General features: G+C 44.9%; 1 protein-coding gene across 1 annotated transcript; it reads left to right on the top strand.

The window, feature by feature from the left end:
- The first annotated feature begins 9,306 nt into the window (after positions 1–9,306).
- On the top strand, positions 9,307–14,534 carry LOC311230598 (uncharacterized protein). Its single transcript, XM_084316925.1, has 4 exons — positions 9,307–9,591; positions 11,788–12,000; positions 12,780–12,925; positions 13,493–14,534. The coding sequence occupies exons 1-4, from the start codon at positions 9,375–9,377 to the stop codon at positions 13,853–13,855; spliced, it is 939 nt and encodes a 312-aa protein (XP_084173051.1). The 5' UTR covers positions 9,307–9,374; the 3' UTR covers positions 13,856–14,534.
- The last annotated feature ends 223 nt before the right edge of the window (positions 14,535–14,757 follow it).

Raw genomic sequence — 14,757 nt, 5'->3', positions numbered from 1 at the left:
TGTTGTCGCAAAATGAGTGGAAGTTGAGTAGGAGCTCAGAAAAAAAAAATCCGATTAATTTGTACTTTACAATGAAAGAGTTAGGGGATGCTATCCAGGCTGGTGCAAATACGACGCCTGGCAGAGATGGATTATCCTATGAATTATTTAAGAATTTGGACGAATTTGTAAAGGTCGAAATACTGGGTTTGTTTAATAATGTGTGGTTAGAAGGCTGCTTGCCAAAGGAGTGGAAGCATGCCGTCATCATTCCTATTTTGAAGCCAGGTAAAGTAGCGTCTGACCCAGGGTCATACCGACCCATAGCCTTGACGTCTGTATTGTGTAAAATTATGGAAAGGATGATTACTAATAGATTAGTTTATTTTTTAGAAAGTAAGGATCTTTATGTTGGGTTTCAGAATGGGTTTAGAAATGGCAGGTCTACAATGGAATCAGTAGCTGTTCTAGATCAGGACATTAGACAGGCTTTTGACAATAAGGAAGTAGTGATAAGTGTATTTTTGGATATTGAGAAGGCGTATGACTCTTTGTGGAAAGAGGGGTTGCTTTTGAAATTGTATGAGTTAGGAGTTAGAGGGAGATTGTTTAATTGGATAAAGGATTTTCTATTAGACAGGACGACCCAAGTACGTGTGGGGGGGCAAACCTCAAAAACTGTAAAAATAGAAAATGGCACCCCGCAAGGAAGCGTGATTAGTCCGGTCCTCTTCGATGTTATGATTAATGAAATTTTTGGGCGAATTGAAAGAGGGTTTGGGTTGTCTTTATTTGCAGACGATGGGGCCATATGGAAAAGAGGGAAGAATATTGAGTATTGTTTAAAGCAGGTACAAAGAGCTCTGGGGGATGTAGAGGAATGGGGAGACAAGTGGGGTTTTAAAATCTCCGCCTCTAAGTCTAATTATATGATTTTTGGTTTTAGAAAGAGGGTGCCTAGGGGAGGGCTGGTCTTAGAGAGAGTGAAGGTGTTAACATTTTTGGGAGTTTGGTTCGATGAAAGACTGAATTGGGCTGTTCATATAGAGAAAACCCTGGCAAAGTGTGAAAGAATAGTGAATGTGCTGAGAAGTTTGGCTGGGAGTGGGTGGGGAGCGGATAGAGAGACCACGTGCATGATATATCAGGCGATGATCAGGTCAGTAATTGATTATGGATAAAAAAAAAAAAAATACATTTTATTTTATTTACATTTTTTTATTAAAAATGAAGGTTCGTTCGAAAAACCCTGACGAAGTTTGAATCACTTTATTCAAATTGAGGATTTAGTTTGAGGATATAAAAAAGATATATATTTTTTTATAAAATTATTATTTTTTTATTTTAATTGTTTTATTTAAAACGATGGTTCAAACGTCCGTTCGAAGAACCCTGATGAAGTTTGAATCCCAAAAACAGGCTTCGGGGACAGCCTTACCAAACATATCTATATTATTCAAATGGCCACAAACATGTTCCGTTGTGATGTCACAGTATGTCATAATAGACCATTCTAGAACATTTGTGATGTCACAGTATGATGTCGTAAATAGACATTCTAGAACATTTGTGATGTCACAGTATGATGTAATAATAGAACATTCTAGAACATTTGTGATGTCACAGTATGATGTCATAATCAAACATTCTAGAACATTTGTGATGTCACAGTATGATTTCATAATCAAACATTCTAGAACATTTGTGTTCTATATATATTCAACAATTCTCACTCTAAAGAAGAAGAAGAAGAAGAAGAAGAAGAAGAATAGAGACCATGTGCATGATATGTCAGGCGATGATCAAGTCTGCAATTGACTATGGCTGTTTTGTGTATGGTTCTGCTGCCAAGTCTAATTCAGGAAAGCTGGATGTGCTTCAGTGCAAGGCTCTGAGAATCTGTTGTGGAGCTTTTAAGACCACCCCAGTTCCAGCACTATTGGTGGAGATGGGGGAGTTGCCCTTAAACCTGAGGAGAGTAAAGTTAGGGCTACAGTACTGGGCAAAATTGAGAGGGACTAGCCTGTCCTTCTCAGCTAGGTGTTTACTTTCGGGAGATGGGGATAAGTATACGCCTTTTTTGTCCAGTATTGATCAGTGGGCCAGGAAGTTGAGGTTGCATCAGGTGGGGGTTGCGGAGCACACTCGTTGGCTGTCAGTGCCATTTTGGCTAGTTCCTGATAGAGTTATTGAATTTAGGTTCTTGATGGAGATTGACAAGGACGTGATTGTGGGAGAAATAGAGAGGTTCCTTTTGGCCAAAGGGTCTCTGGAGGTTTTCACTGATGGCTCTGTGGATCCTGAAAGTGGGAGGGCAGGCTTTGGGTGGTGTGTGCCTCGGTTAGGGATCGGTAAGGGACAGAGAATCTCTGATGGCAGCTCTGTATTTGTGACAGAGTTGCTTGCCATTCTCTAGGCATTGTGGTGGGTGGAGGAAGTGGTGGGACCAAGCCAGGTGATCATATGTTCTGACTCGGCAGCTGCACTGATGGCTCTGAGTGCAGGTGGGTCTAAAGCTCGCCCTGATCTCATTCAGGAAATAATGATGGTTTTATATAGGATTGCGAAGGCAGGCTGTTCAGTGGAGTTTTGTTGGGTTCCGGGGCTTGCTGGGATTGCGGGAAATGAGATGGCTGACTCCCTTGCCAAACAGAGCCTGGGAAGGGAGGAAGAGATAGGCATTTCAATGGGAAGAGTAGAACTCAGAGAGAAGATAAAGAAAGGAGTTGAGGCTGAGTGGCAGGCTGAGTGGGAAAAGGGGACCAAGGGAAGGCACTATTTCTCAATGCAGCCTCGGGTCAAAATCAAGGTGGATGGATATGGGTCTAGGAGCGATAGAGTGAAGATGTGTAGATTGAGGCTGGGACATTGTGGGTTGAACAGTACCTTGTGCATTGTGGGAAAACATCCAGATGGGCGGTGTGAATGTGGAGAGACTGAAACTGTCAGGCATGTTTTCCTAGAATGTGAAAGGTATAGGAAAGAGAGGGAAATCTTTTATAAAAGTTTGGCAGAATTGGGAGTCTCTTCCTTCTCTCTTAAATCTTTCTTTGGCATGGATAATGAGAACCACCAGCTAGCTGATCATTCTACTTGAATACTGAATGTTAATATTGAATCAGACAATATTGAATACTGAATGTTAATTCAGGTTGACAGTTGACATAATTTGACAGTTGACAGGGGGCTGGAAAGTTGATTTAATAAAAGAAAAAAGACTAATTTAATCAGAATAATCACTTTATTCAAATTGAGGATTTAGTTTGAGGATATATAAAAAAAAAAAAAAAATATATATATATATATATATATATAAAAAAAAAAGGATATTAAAAACGAAGGTTCGTTCGAAAAACCCTGACGAAGTTTGAATCACTTTATTCAAATTGAGGATTTAGTTTGAGGATATAAAAAAGATATATTTTTTTTATAAAATTATAATTTTTTTATTTTAATTGTTTTATTTAAAACGAAGGTTCGAACGTCCGTTCGAAGAACCCTGATGAAGTTTGAATCCCAAAAACAGGCTTCGGGGACAGCCTTACCAAACATATTATTTATATTATTCAAATGGGACTCAAACATGTTCCGTTGTGATGTCACAGTATGATATGAGACACGTTGTGAAATATGTGAAAAAACGTATTCCAATTCCTGATCGCCATTCCAAATATCGATTGCGTTTATTGATCCAACGATCCAACCTCGAAACACATCATCCACGCTGCTTCCAGTCCCCTCAATGAATGCAATAGTCTCAGGTTACATTGCCTCAGAAGTAAAATGTGGAATCCGGGTTTTCCCCCCCCCCCATGCATTTCCATTGAGTCCATTCCAATGGGTGCAATACCATCCGGAGAGACGATAGGGGGTGGTATTTGCCCTTTTCGAGCTCAGAGACAGTCCCAATGATAACGTGAGGCTGGATTGATGAAAAATTTATGGATATCGCTAATAAAAGAAATAACGATTAATTAACGAGATTTCTCATTGTTGGCACTCAACGCATGGCTGGCACTCAATGTGTTAAGACATCTTCCCCACGCGTTGGGGACTCAGCGTGAACTTGTCGTAGATTCTGTCTCAGTCGGTTCCAAGATAAGTCTTCCAAGAGAACTCTTTGGAAAATATTCTGGAATGAGACCCATTGTCCTTGATTTGTACCGCAATTTGGGACCAAAATTGGAGTGTGGAACAAAACACACAAATGACATCCCCATGCACGGGCATTTCCCAACCCTTCATGAGCAGGATTATGCCTGCAGTGTTGGATGTCATAATTTTCCCAACCCCCAACTACATACAATACCCATATCAACAGCAGGCCGAGGTCAAGAGAGGATTTTACGCCAGGTTACCCAACATCATCAGAGCAATAGACTGTACCTATGTAGCTGTCAAAGCTCCATCAATAAACAAATTCAGTTATCTGAATAGAAAGGGATTCCACTCCGTCAATGTACAGATAATTTGCTACTGTATGCGCATTTGGCTGATAAATGTCGTTGCCGGTGGCCGGGAGGAACACACGACTCATTCAGGCTAATTGTATTTAATTCAATTGTAATGTTATTACTGGGGTATCTGTAATTAAAATATCTCTTAAATGCAGGTGATCTGGGTTATCACTGAAGCCATGGTTAATGACTCTGACCAACCCAACGACCCAACAGGAGCGCAATTATAACGGGCTCATGTGTGCACACAAGCCATTGTAGAGCGCAGTTGGCCTGCTGAAAGTTTGGTGGCTGTGCTCGTTTGGCACAGGGGGCAGACGCAGAACACCCACCTCCAAACGCTGCAGCAATTCAGTCAAGAGGATCATACAGCAGTTTTAAGTAAATCTCTCTTGCAAGGTCTTAATCTAACTTTAAAAAAACCTAAACGAAAAAAGGCATTTATTTTGCATGTTATCACCGCAAACGCAAGCGCAAAATAGTGGTTATGAGTTTTTATTCTCCATTGGGTTGCACAGGTAGCAATTCAGTGATTTGTTCATTTCAGTCATTACAGTGCAAATATCAGGCCAGCTTGTCATTTGTCAATGCTGGTTCTGTAGGACTGCGTCAGTCAACACCCTTGAACGCTCCTTCCTCCTGGGTGTCTACTGGAATGGACAATTTCATTGGATTTATTTATTCTCAAAAAATATTTAAAATCATACGATTAAATATTGTTTAAAATAAAAAGCTGAATATTGTGTCATGTTTCCAAATAAGATTGTTCACAATGAAATGATTTCTACCTTCAATTTGTTGGTTAGATGACCTCCGTGATCAATCTCGCTCTCGCTTAGCCATTATTCCACATTCCACAAACAGGCATGTTCCCATGGGGGTGTTTAATTGCCATATATGGTTGATTAGGGGCGGTTCTGTATGCAAATACTTAGAATCGTGCACGAGCATAGACGGTAAGAACAATTGGTATTTATCAACACTGAGTACTTGCATGTGTGCGTACGACCTGTGTATGGGACCCTGATGTAAACAAGACGAAAGACTTTCTCTGGTCTGCATCCCCTTAACAATAGACCTATCTCAAACCCTGCCCTCTTTTCTTGATCCTCCAATCACAACTGTCGCTTGCCTCGGACAAACAAAGCATGTCCGAGGCAAGAGACCGTTGTGATTGGAGGATCAAGAAAAGAGGGCAGGGTTTGAGATAGGTCTATTGTGTGTATTGAGCTGTACTGTATTGTACCCATTCTGCAATCTGTTAATAAAATGTTCAATCAAAACGCACGTTTGATAAATCCCGGTTTTTCTGTGCCTAGAGACATTCTGAATTCCGTCCTTAGGAGCGAAAATAGAACACGTTCTACGCATTATTGATTAATGAGGGCCCTGGTCTTAAACCAAGGCCTGTTACCATGAACACACCTGGTCTTAAACTCTCTATCCCTCTCCATCTCACTCTTTATCCCTCTCCATCTCACTCTATCCCTCTCTCCGTCTCACTTTCCCCAGGACTTTGACCTGTGCATCAACTGCTACAACAGCAAGGGCCACGAGCACAAGATGGTGAAGTGGGGCCTGGTCCTGGACGATGACAGCAACGGCCAGGGAGGGGAGGCCTCCAAGAGCCCCCAGGAGAGCCGCCGCCTCAGCATCCAGCGCTGCATCCAGTCGCTGGTCCACGCCTGCCAGTGTCGCAACGCCAACTGCGCGCTGCCGTCGTGTCAGAAGATGAAGCGGGTGGTCCAGCACACCAAGGGGTGCAAGCGCAAGACCAACGGAGGCTGCCCCGTGTGCAAGCAGCTGATAGCCCTGTGCTGCTACCATGCCAAGCACTGTCAGGAGAACAAGTCCCGTTCCCTTCTGCCTGAACATCAAGCACAAGCTCCGTCAGCAGCAGCTGCAGCACCGGCTCTCTGTTGTCTCCCTGAGAGATAATTAATAAACCATGATAGTGCATTGGAGGTGAAACCATAACACTGTAACTTATCTACAAGCAAGGTATGATCAATTACATCAAATGCTGCACTGAAATCCAACATAACGGCACCTACTAATTTCTTGTCATCCATACTTGATAACCAGTCATCACTCATTTGCAAGAGTGCAGTGCTCGTAGAATGACCTTCCCTGTATGCATGCTGAAAGGCTGAGAGCAGATTGTTGAACAGACCATGCAGGGCAGAACCATGCCTCTACCGTCCCCGCCGGCCTCCGCCGTCGCCCCCAGCACGCCAGCCTCCCACCTCCCCCAGCCTAGCGCCCTGCAGACCTCTCAGCAGCCGCACTCCAACCAGCCTCAGACCCCCAACGTGCAGGGCGCCATGTCCCCCGGCTTCCCCAACGCGCCTTGCAGCGGCCAGCCTCAGACCCCGGTCTCCCAGGGCAAGCCGGGGCCACAGGCGTCCCCTCTCCACCAGCAGCAGTCCCCTCTCCACCAGCAGCAGTCCCCTCTCCACCAGCAGCAGTCCCCTCTCCACCAGCAGCAGTCCCCTCTCCACCAGCAGCAGTCCCCTCTCCACCAGCAGCAGTCCCCTCTCCACCAGCAGCAGTCCCCTCTCCAGCAGCCGCTCCAGCAGCCTCTGCAGCAGAAACAGCAGCCTCCGCCCCCGGCTGCCGTCAAGATGGCGCGGCACATTGAGATGATGGCTCAGGCCCAGCAGAACCAGCAGAACTACCGGGTCAACATGAGCAACATGAACGGCCTGAACTCTCCGCAGCCCCAGTAGCACATGGTGCCGGGACCCCGGGGGACCCAGGTGATGCAGCCCGGCATGGTCCCGGGACAGTGGCCCGGAGCCGGGGGACCCATGCAGGCCTCCCAGCCTCAACAGCCGGGCCTTCCCCAAGGGCAGTCCCCGCAACAAGCCTTGACCATGCAGCAGGCCATGATGCCCCAGGGGCCGGCCCAGAGGATGCTGGTCCCTCAGCAGCCCGGCGCGCGGCCGCAGGTGCCCCAGAGGTCCGGCACCATCGCTCCCAACGCCCTCCAGGACCTTCTCCGCACCCTCAAGTCGCCCAGCTCAAGTCGCCCAGCTCGCCTCAGCAGCAGCAGCAAGTCCTCAGTATCCTAAAGTCCAACCCTCAGCTCATGGCCGCGTTCATCAAACAGCGGACGGCCAAGTATCACGCCAACCAGCCGCAGCAAGCAGGGCAGCAGCAAGCAGGGCAGCAGCAAGCGATGCAAGTGATGGCGGCCATGCCGGGAGGGGCTGTTCAGAGGCCCGGGATGCCTCCGCAGCAGCAGCAGCCTACAGCCCAGGGCATGGCTGCGTTGGGGCCCCAGGGGCAACTGATGAACCCGGCACATAACTCCAACCCCCAGATGCAGGAGCTCTACCGCCGGCAGTTTTTAAGGCAGCAGCAGCAACAACAACAACAACAACAACAACAACAACAACAACAACAACAGCAACAACAACAACAACAACAACAGCAGCAACATCTCGAAGTACGTCTGACGTTTCTCTACGTTAGCGAGGAGGATCAACAAGCAAATGAAGAAGGAAGGGAGACCATTTTGGACCATATAATAATACTGTAGTTGTGTTTAATGAGGTGTTGAAGGAATAGCATTATGTGTTTGATATGCACCAGTAACCTGTTTGTTCAGTGGTGAACGAGGTGTTGAAGGAATAGCATTATGTTGCTCCTACACCACATCATGTTCATATTAACATTTGTATTCTGTAGAATTATTTCTAATCATTATTCTTTCTTTATAATTTCTACATATTATTGATTGGTTTGGTAAAGTAAATGGGGGTTGAAATGGCTCTTTTAAAATATTTGAATATTAATAATAAGTGTCAGTTGTAACCTTTTTTTGTTTGACATGTTTGTTTATTTTCAGTTGATGATGATTTATTTCCTCCTTTCCCACCCATACAATACAATACAGTAATAATACAATAAAGACACAGTTGTTTAAATGTTTATTTTCTTAATTTAATTTCCTATACAATGTAGGAACCGCACAAGTGATTGATTGGATGAAAATTGTATTAACAGATTGCAGAATGGGTACAATACAGTACGGCTCAATACACACAATTGTTAAGGGTATGCAGACCAGAGAAAGACTTTCGTCTTGTTTACATCAGGGTCCCCCATTTTCAATTCATCATAACATATGACATACACGACATACAGATAGACAGTACTGCTACATCTATACATTTATGACATACCAGATTTGCAAATACAGTATTGTTTGTGATACAAAAAGAGTCCAGAAAAGAGAGTATATACATTTGACGTAGAAACTGTACATTGGAGGAGGTTGGGTAGGTGGGGGGGGGGGACTGTACATTGGAGGTGGTTGGGGGGGGGGTCAGGTAGGAGGGGTGGGGGACACTGTACAACTGTACAAGCAAAACTGTACATTGGAATATTGACAAAACCATACTTGGTCATTTACTGTACATTGGAGGGGGTTGGGTTACAACACAGGAGCAGAGTATAAACAACAGTACAGGAATGAGAAACAGTCTAAATGGGTTTTAACATTTTAGTTTATTTCATGCGGATATGATCTGTAATACCTGATCGGTACAATATCTACTAACCTGATCAATACAAGCCCCCCCCCCCCCTCTCATGGAACAAGGAACTCTTCAATCAATCACTCAACAACCGCACGTCAGCGCAGACGTACTTGCTTTTGATTTTGACGTTCAATTAACATGTTCGCTAACGGACGTAGAGAAACGTCAGACGTACTTCGAGATACTTCCGTACTTTCCGCCAATCAGCGCATTGTCCTGTCAGCGGGAGAAATGTCGTGGGAGCGGGCGGAAGTTGCCCAATCTGGAACAATCTCCGGGGCTGCAGCTGGACCCTAAAGGTTGTTTGCAGGTGACGTCATTCGCTCTAGTGGAATGTTGTTGGGGGGGGCAGGAAGTGATTTCCACATAACGAAGATACTCTCTGATTAAAATGCCAAAGTTTTGCGCGGTTTACGGCTGTACCAACCGATCGAATCGGGAAAAAAACAAGGGGTACTTTCGAGTCCCGAAAGTGGTTATACATAAAGGGGAGAAGTTTAAAAAAGTCACAGAAAAACGGCGGCAGGCGTGGATCAGAAATCTCCGGTTGAGGTCTGGAGGAGCCGAATCAGACAACGCGCGTATATGCAGTGACCACTTTGTGAAAGGTAAGGCAGTAATTTAGCTACTTACATAGCTGGATAAAACTGACAAAAATACAGACCAGGAGGCAATATTGCTGGAAACATATAGCTAACGTTACATCTGTGATATCACCCTGTGTGTTTGTGTTTCGCAGCTAGATAGCTGACGCTATCTTCCGGTGTCTTTGTTTTTAAGCAATGCTAACATTAGCTAGCTATCACGGCCAGTTTTGATTGATTGATTGAAAACTTTATTAACAGATTGCAGAATGGGTACAATACAGTACAGCTCAATACACACAATTGTTAAGGGGATGCAGACCAGAGAAAGACTTTCGTCTTGTTTACATCAGGGTCCCCCATTTTCAATTAATCAGGACATATATGACATACATGACATACAGATAGTCAGTACTGCTACATCTATACATTTATGACATACCAGATTTGCAAATACAGTACTGTTTGTGATACAGAAGGAGTCAAGAAAAGGGAGTATATACATTTGACGTAGAAACTGTACATTGGAGGAGGTTGGGTGGGGGGGGGGTTGGGTACGTTGGGATATTGACAACCATACTGGGTAATTTACATTGGAGGTGGTTGGGGGGGGGGGCACACTGTATAAACAAGCAAAACTGTACATTGAGGGGGGGAAGACACTGTACAAACAAACAAAATTGTACATTGGACTATTGACAAAAACATACCAGGTAAATTACTGTACATTGGAGGGGGTTGGGTTAGGATATTTACAGGGGCCAGTGTTGAATTGCAGTCTCCCGTAGGTGTCCCTTGAGGGAGGTTTTGAAAGTGGGTAGTGATCCACATTCCTTTACAGCTTTGGGTAGGGCGTTCCACATTGATGTGGCATAATTGCGAAACGTGTTTAGTCCCTTATTTGAGCCGAATCTGGGTTTAACATGATTTGTGGAGCTCCCTCTGGTGTTGTGATCGTGGTATTCACTGACCTTTGGGAAGTATTTTGACATGTACATGGGTACCTTGGTCGTGTAGTGTATCTTGTAGACCAGGCCCATTGCAAGTTGCTGTACTCTGTCGTCTACTCTAAGCCATCCTAGGTTGTCAAAATGGGCAGGGGTGAGGTGGGTTCTAGGAGTAAGGTCAAGCAGTAGTCTGACCAGTTTGTTTTGAGATGTTTGTAATTTTGTTTTTAGCGCCTTTGAGGTGCTTTGGTAAATTGGTACCATGAGGTGCAAGCATAGTCGTAGTACCCCTGAATGAGTGCTCCTGCCAGAGTCTTCAGGGTATTCTTGTTTACCAGAGAGGAGATCCGGTACAAGAATCGAGTTCGTTGGTTGACTTTTTTTATTACATTGGATGCCATTTTGTCACAGGAGAGATTAGCCTCTAGGATGGAACCCAGGTAGGTAATTTCATCTTTCCTTGTTACAATATTGTCACCCACTGTAACTGAGAAGCCGTCGGTCTTGCTGAGTTTGTTATTTGAACCGAAGAGAATGGACTCTGTTTTGCCCATGTGTAATGATAGTTTGTTATCAGCGAGCCATATGCAGATTCTGCCTAGTTCCGAGCTGAGGGTTTTTTCAACCTGTAACTTGTTCTTGTCAGAGACCAGCAGGGCTGAGTCGTCCGCAAACAGGAACAAGTTGCAGTCACAAGCTGACGACATGTCATTTGCATAAATTAGGAACAGTAGCGGTCCTAGTATGCTTCCTTGTGGAACACCACAGCTCACTGTGAGGGGGGGGGATAGGGTACCGTTTACCTCCACCATCTGTTCCCTCCCCTCAAGGTAGGATTGCATCCAGCTCACTGATAGACTATCAAAACCAATTGCTTTTAGCTTGTCAATCAGAATGGAGTGATTGACCGTGTCAAAGGCCTTTTGTAGGTCCAGCATGACCATGCCGCAGTATTTGCCTGCGTCCACCTCTTGTTTGATGTGGTCATTCAAATAGAGAAGGCATGTGTCAGTGGAGTGGGATGTTCTGAAGCCAGATTGGAATTCGTAGATTAGATTTTTTTCCGCTAGGTACTTTTCGACCTGTTCGTAGACTATTTTTTCCATGACTTTCGAGATGGAGGTGAGAATAGAAACAGGGCGGTAGTTGCCTGGGTCTAATTTGCTGCCCTTTTTGTGGTTTTCAACGATCTCTTAGGACCGAAACTACTAACTGTTATCCCTCTTTGCTGTCATTGTTGGGTGTTTATCACTTTGCTATTTATTTTATTCAGGTTGCCCGAGTGCTGCCAACGATGTAGACTCTCCAGACTGGGCTCCTACAGTTAACCTTGGTTACCAGCAAGGTAAACCAATGACAGAGGCATCATGTCAACGTGAGGAAAGGTTGAGGTCCAGAAAAGCAGATGAGACCTGCACCGATGCAGCAGAGGCATTGCTGGACCTCGGTGAGGGCTCACAGAGCCCAGCATCGGAATACCACAAAGGTAAATTAAATATAATGCATGGAGGAGCTTTCATGTAGCCAATGTTACATTAAGTATTTTGACAATTATGTATGTCACTTGTTTACATCATATGTGTGGGAGAGAGACAGACAGAAGGGGGAGAGTGTGGGAGAGAGACAGACAGAGAGAGAGAGTGTGTGGGAGAGAGACAGACAGAAGGGGCAGAGTGTGGGAGAGAGACAGACAGTGTGTGTGGGAGAGAGACAGAGAGAGAGTGTGTGTGGGAGAGAGACAAACAGACAGACAGAGACAGTGTGTGTGGGAGAGAGACAGACAGAGAGAGACAGACAGCGAGAGAGAGACAGAGTGTGTGTGGGAGAGAGACAGACAGAAGGGGCAGAGTGTGGGAGAGAGACAGACAGACAGTGTGTGTGGGAGAGAGACAGACAGAGAGAGTGTGTGTGGGAGAGAGACAAACAGACAGAGAGACAGTGTGTGTGGGAGAGAGAGAGACAGAGTGTGTGTGAGAGAGACAGACAGAAAGGGGGAGAGACAGAGTGTGTGACAGACAGAGAGAGACAGAGTGTGTGTGGGAGAGACAGACAGAAAGGGGGAGAGACAGAGTGTGTGACAGACAGAGTGTGTGTGGGAGAGAGACAGACAAGAGTAAATTAAATGTATTTTGACAACTATGTATGTCACTTGTTTACATCATAATTTAACCAAAATAATTACCACCACCTTTATACAATTTGTAAATTATATAACTAAACTATCTTTTCCCCTCTTATCCCCTTTGCCAAATATATTCTATGTAGATGCAGGCTGCCAGACAGACCTGACTATGGAGGATCTTGAGAAGATGGAGGATGTTCTGAATCACTCCGTAGTGGAGCTGAGTGACCTCAGGAAAAAAGTACTGGACAGGGAATTTAGTCCAGATGCTTTTCAGAACAACGAAGAGGTGACTAAATTTTACACAGGATTGCCCAATTTCTTAGTTTAGTACTTGCATGTGTGCGTACGACCTGTGTATGGGACCCTGATGTAAACAAGACGAAAGTCTTTCTCTGGTCTGCATCCCCTTAACAATAGACCTATCTCAAACCCTGCCCTCTTTTCTTGATCCTCCAATCACAACTGTCGCTTGCCTCGGACAAACAAAGCGTGTCCGAGGCAAGAGACCGTTGTGATTGGAGGATCAAGAAAAGAGGGCAGGGTTTGAGATAGGTCTATTGTGTGTATTGAGCTGTACTGTATTGTACCCATTCTGCAATCTGTTAATAAAATGTTCAATCAAAACGCACGTTTGATAAATCCCGGTTTTTCTGTGCCTAGAGACATTCTGAATTCCGTCCTTAGGAGCGAAAATAGAACACGTTCTACGCATTATTGATAAATGAGGGCCCTGGTCTTAAACCAAGGCCTGTCACCATGAACACACCTGGTCTTAAACTCTCTATCCCTCTCCATCTCACTCTTTATCCCTCTCCATCTCACTCTATCCCTCTCTCCGTCTCACTTTCCCCAGGACTTTGACCTGTGCCTGGTCCTGGACGATGACAGCAACGGCCAGGGAGGGGAGGCCTCCAAGAGCCCCCAGGAGAGCCGCCGCCTCAGCATCCAGCGCTGCATCCAGTCGCTGGTCCACGTCTGCCAGTGTCGCAACGCCAACTGCGCGCTGCCGTCGTGTCAGAAGATGAAGCGGGTGGTCCAGCACACCAAGGGGTGCAAGCGCAAGACCAACTGCCCCGTTTGTAAGCAGCTGATAGCCCTGTGCTGCTACCACGCCAAGCGCTGTCAGGAGAACAGGTGTCCCGTTCCCTTCTGCCTGAACATCAAGCACAAGCTCCGTCAGCAGCAAGCGCACAACCAACTGCCCCGGAGGGGCTGATGCCTCCGCAGCAGCAGCAGCCTACAGCCCAGGGCATGGCTGCGTTGGGGCCCCAGGGGCAACTGATGAACCCGGCACATAACTCCAACCCCCAGATGCAGGAGCTCTACCGCCGGCAGTTTTTAAGGCAGCAGCAGCAACAACAACAACAACAACAACAACAACAACAACAACAGCAGCAGCAACATCTCGAAGTACGTCTGACGTTTCTCTACGTTAGCGAGGAGGATCAACAAGCAAATGAAGAAGGAAGGGAGACCATTTTGGACCATATAATAATACTGTAGTTGTGTTTAATGAGGTGTTGAAGGAATAGCATTATGTGTTTGATATGCACCAGTAACCTGTTTGTTCAGTGGTGAACGAGGTGTTGAAGGAATAGCATTATGTTGCTCCTACACCACATCATGTTCATATTAACATTTGTATTCTGTAGAATTATTTCTAATCATTATTCTTTCTTTATAATTTCTACATATTATTGATTGGTTTGGTAAAGTAAATGGGGGTTGAAATGGCTCTTTTAAAATATTTGTATATTAATAATAAGTGTCAGTTGTAACCTTTTTTTGTTTGACATGTTTGTTTATTTTCAGTTGATGATGATTTATTTCCTCCTTTCCCGCCCATACAATACAATACAGTAATAATACAATAAAGACACAGTTGTTTAAATGTTTATTTTCTTAATTTAATTTCCTATACAATGTAGGAACCGCACAAGTGATTGATTGGATGAAAATTGTATTAACAGATTGCAGAATGGGTACAATACAGTACGGCTCAATACACACAATTGTTAAGGGTATGCAGACCAGAGAAAGACTTTCGTCTTGTTTACATCAGGGTCCCCCATTTTCAATTCATCATAACATATGACATACACGACATACAGATAGACA

Source organism: Notolepis coatsorum (assembly GCF_963971535.1).
Source record: "Notolepis coatsorum genome assembly, chromosome: 6".
NCBI classification, from domain to species: domain Eukaryota; kingdom Metazoa; phylum Chordata; class Actinopteri; order Aulopiformes; family Paralepididae; genus Notolepis; species Notolepis coatsorum.
Note: the sequence above shows the minus strand (reverse complement) of the source record. Positions and strands in the feature narration are given on the sequence as shown.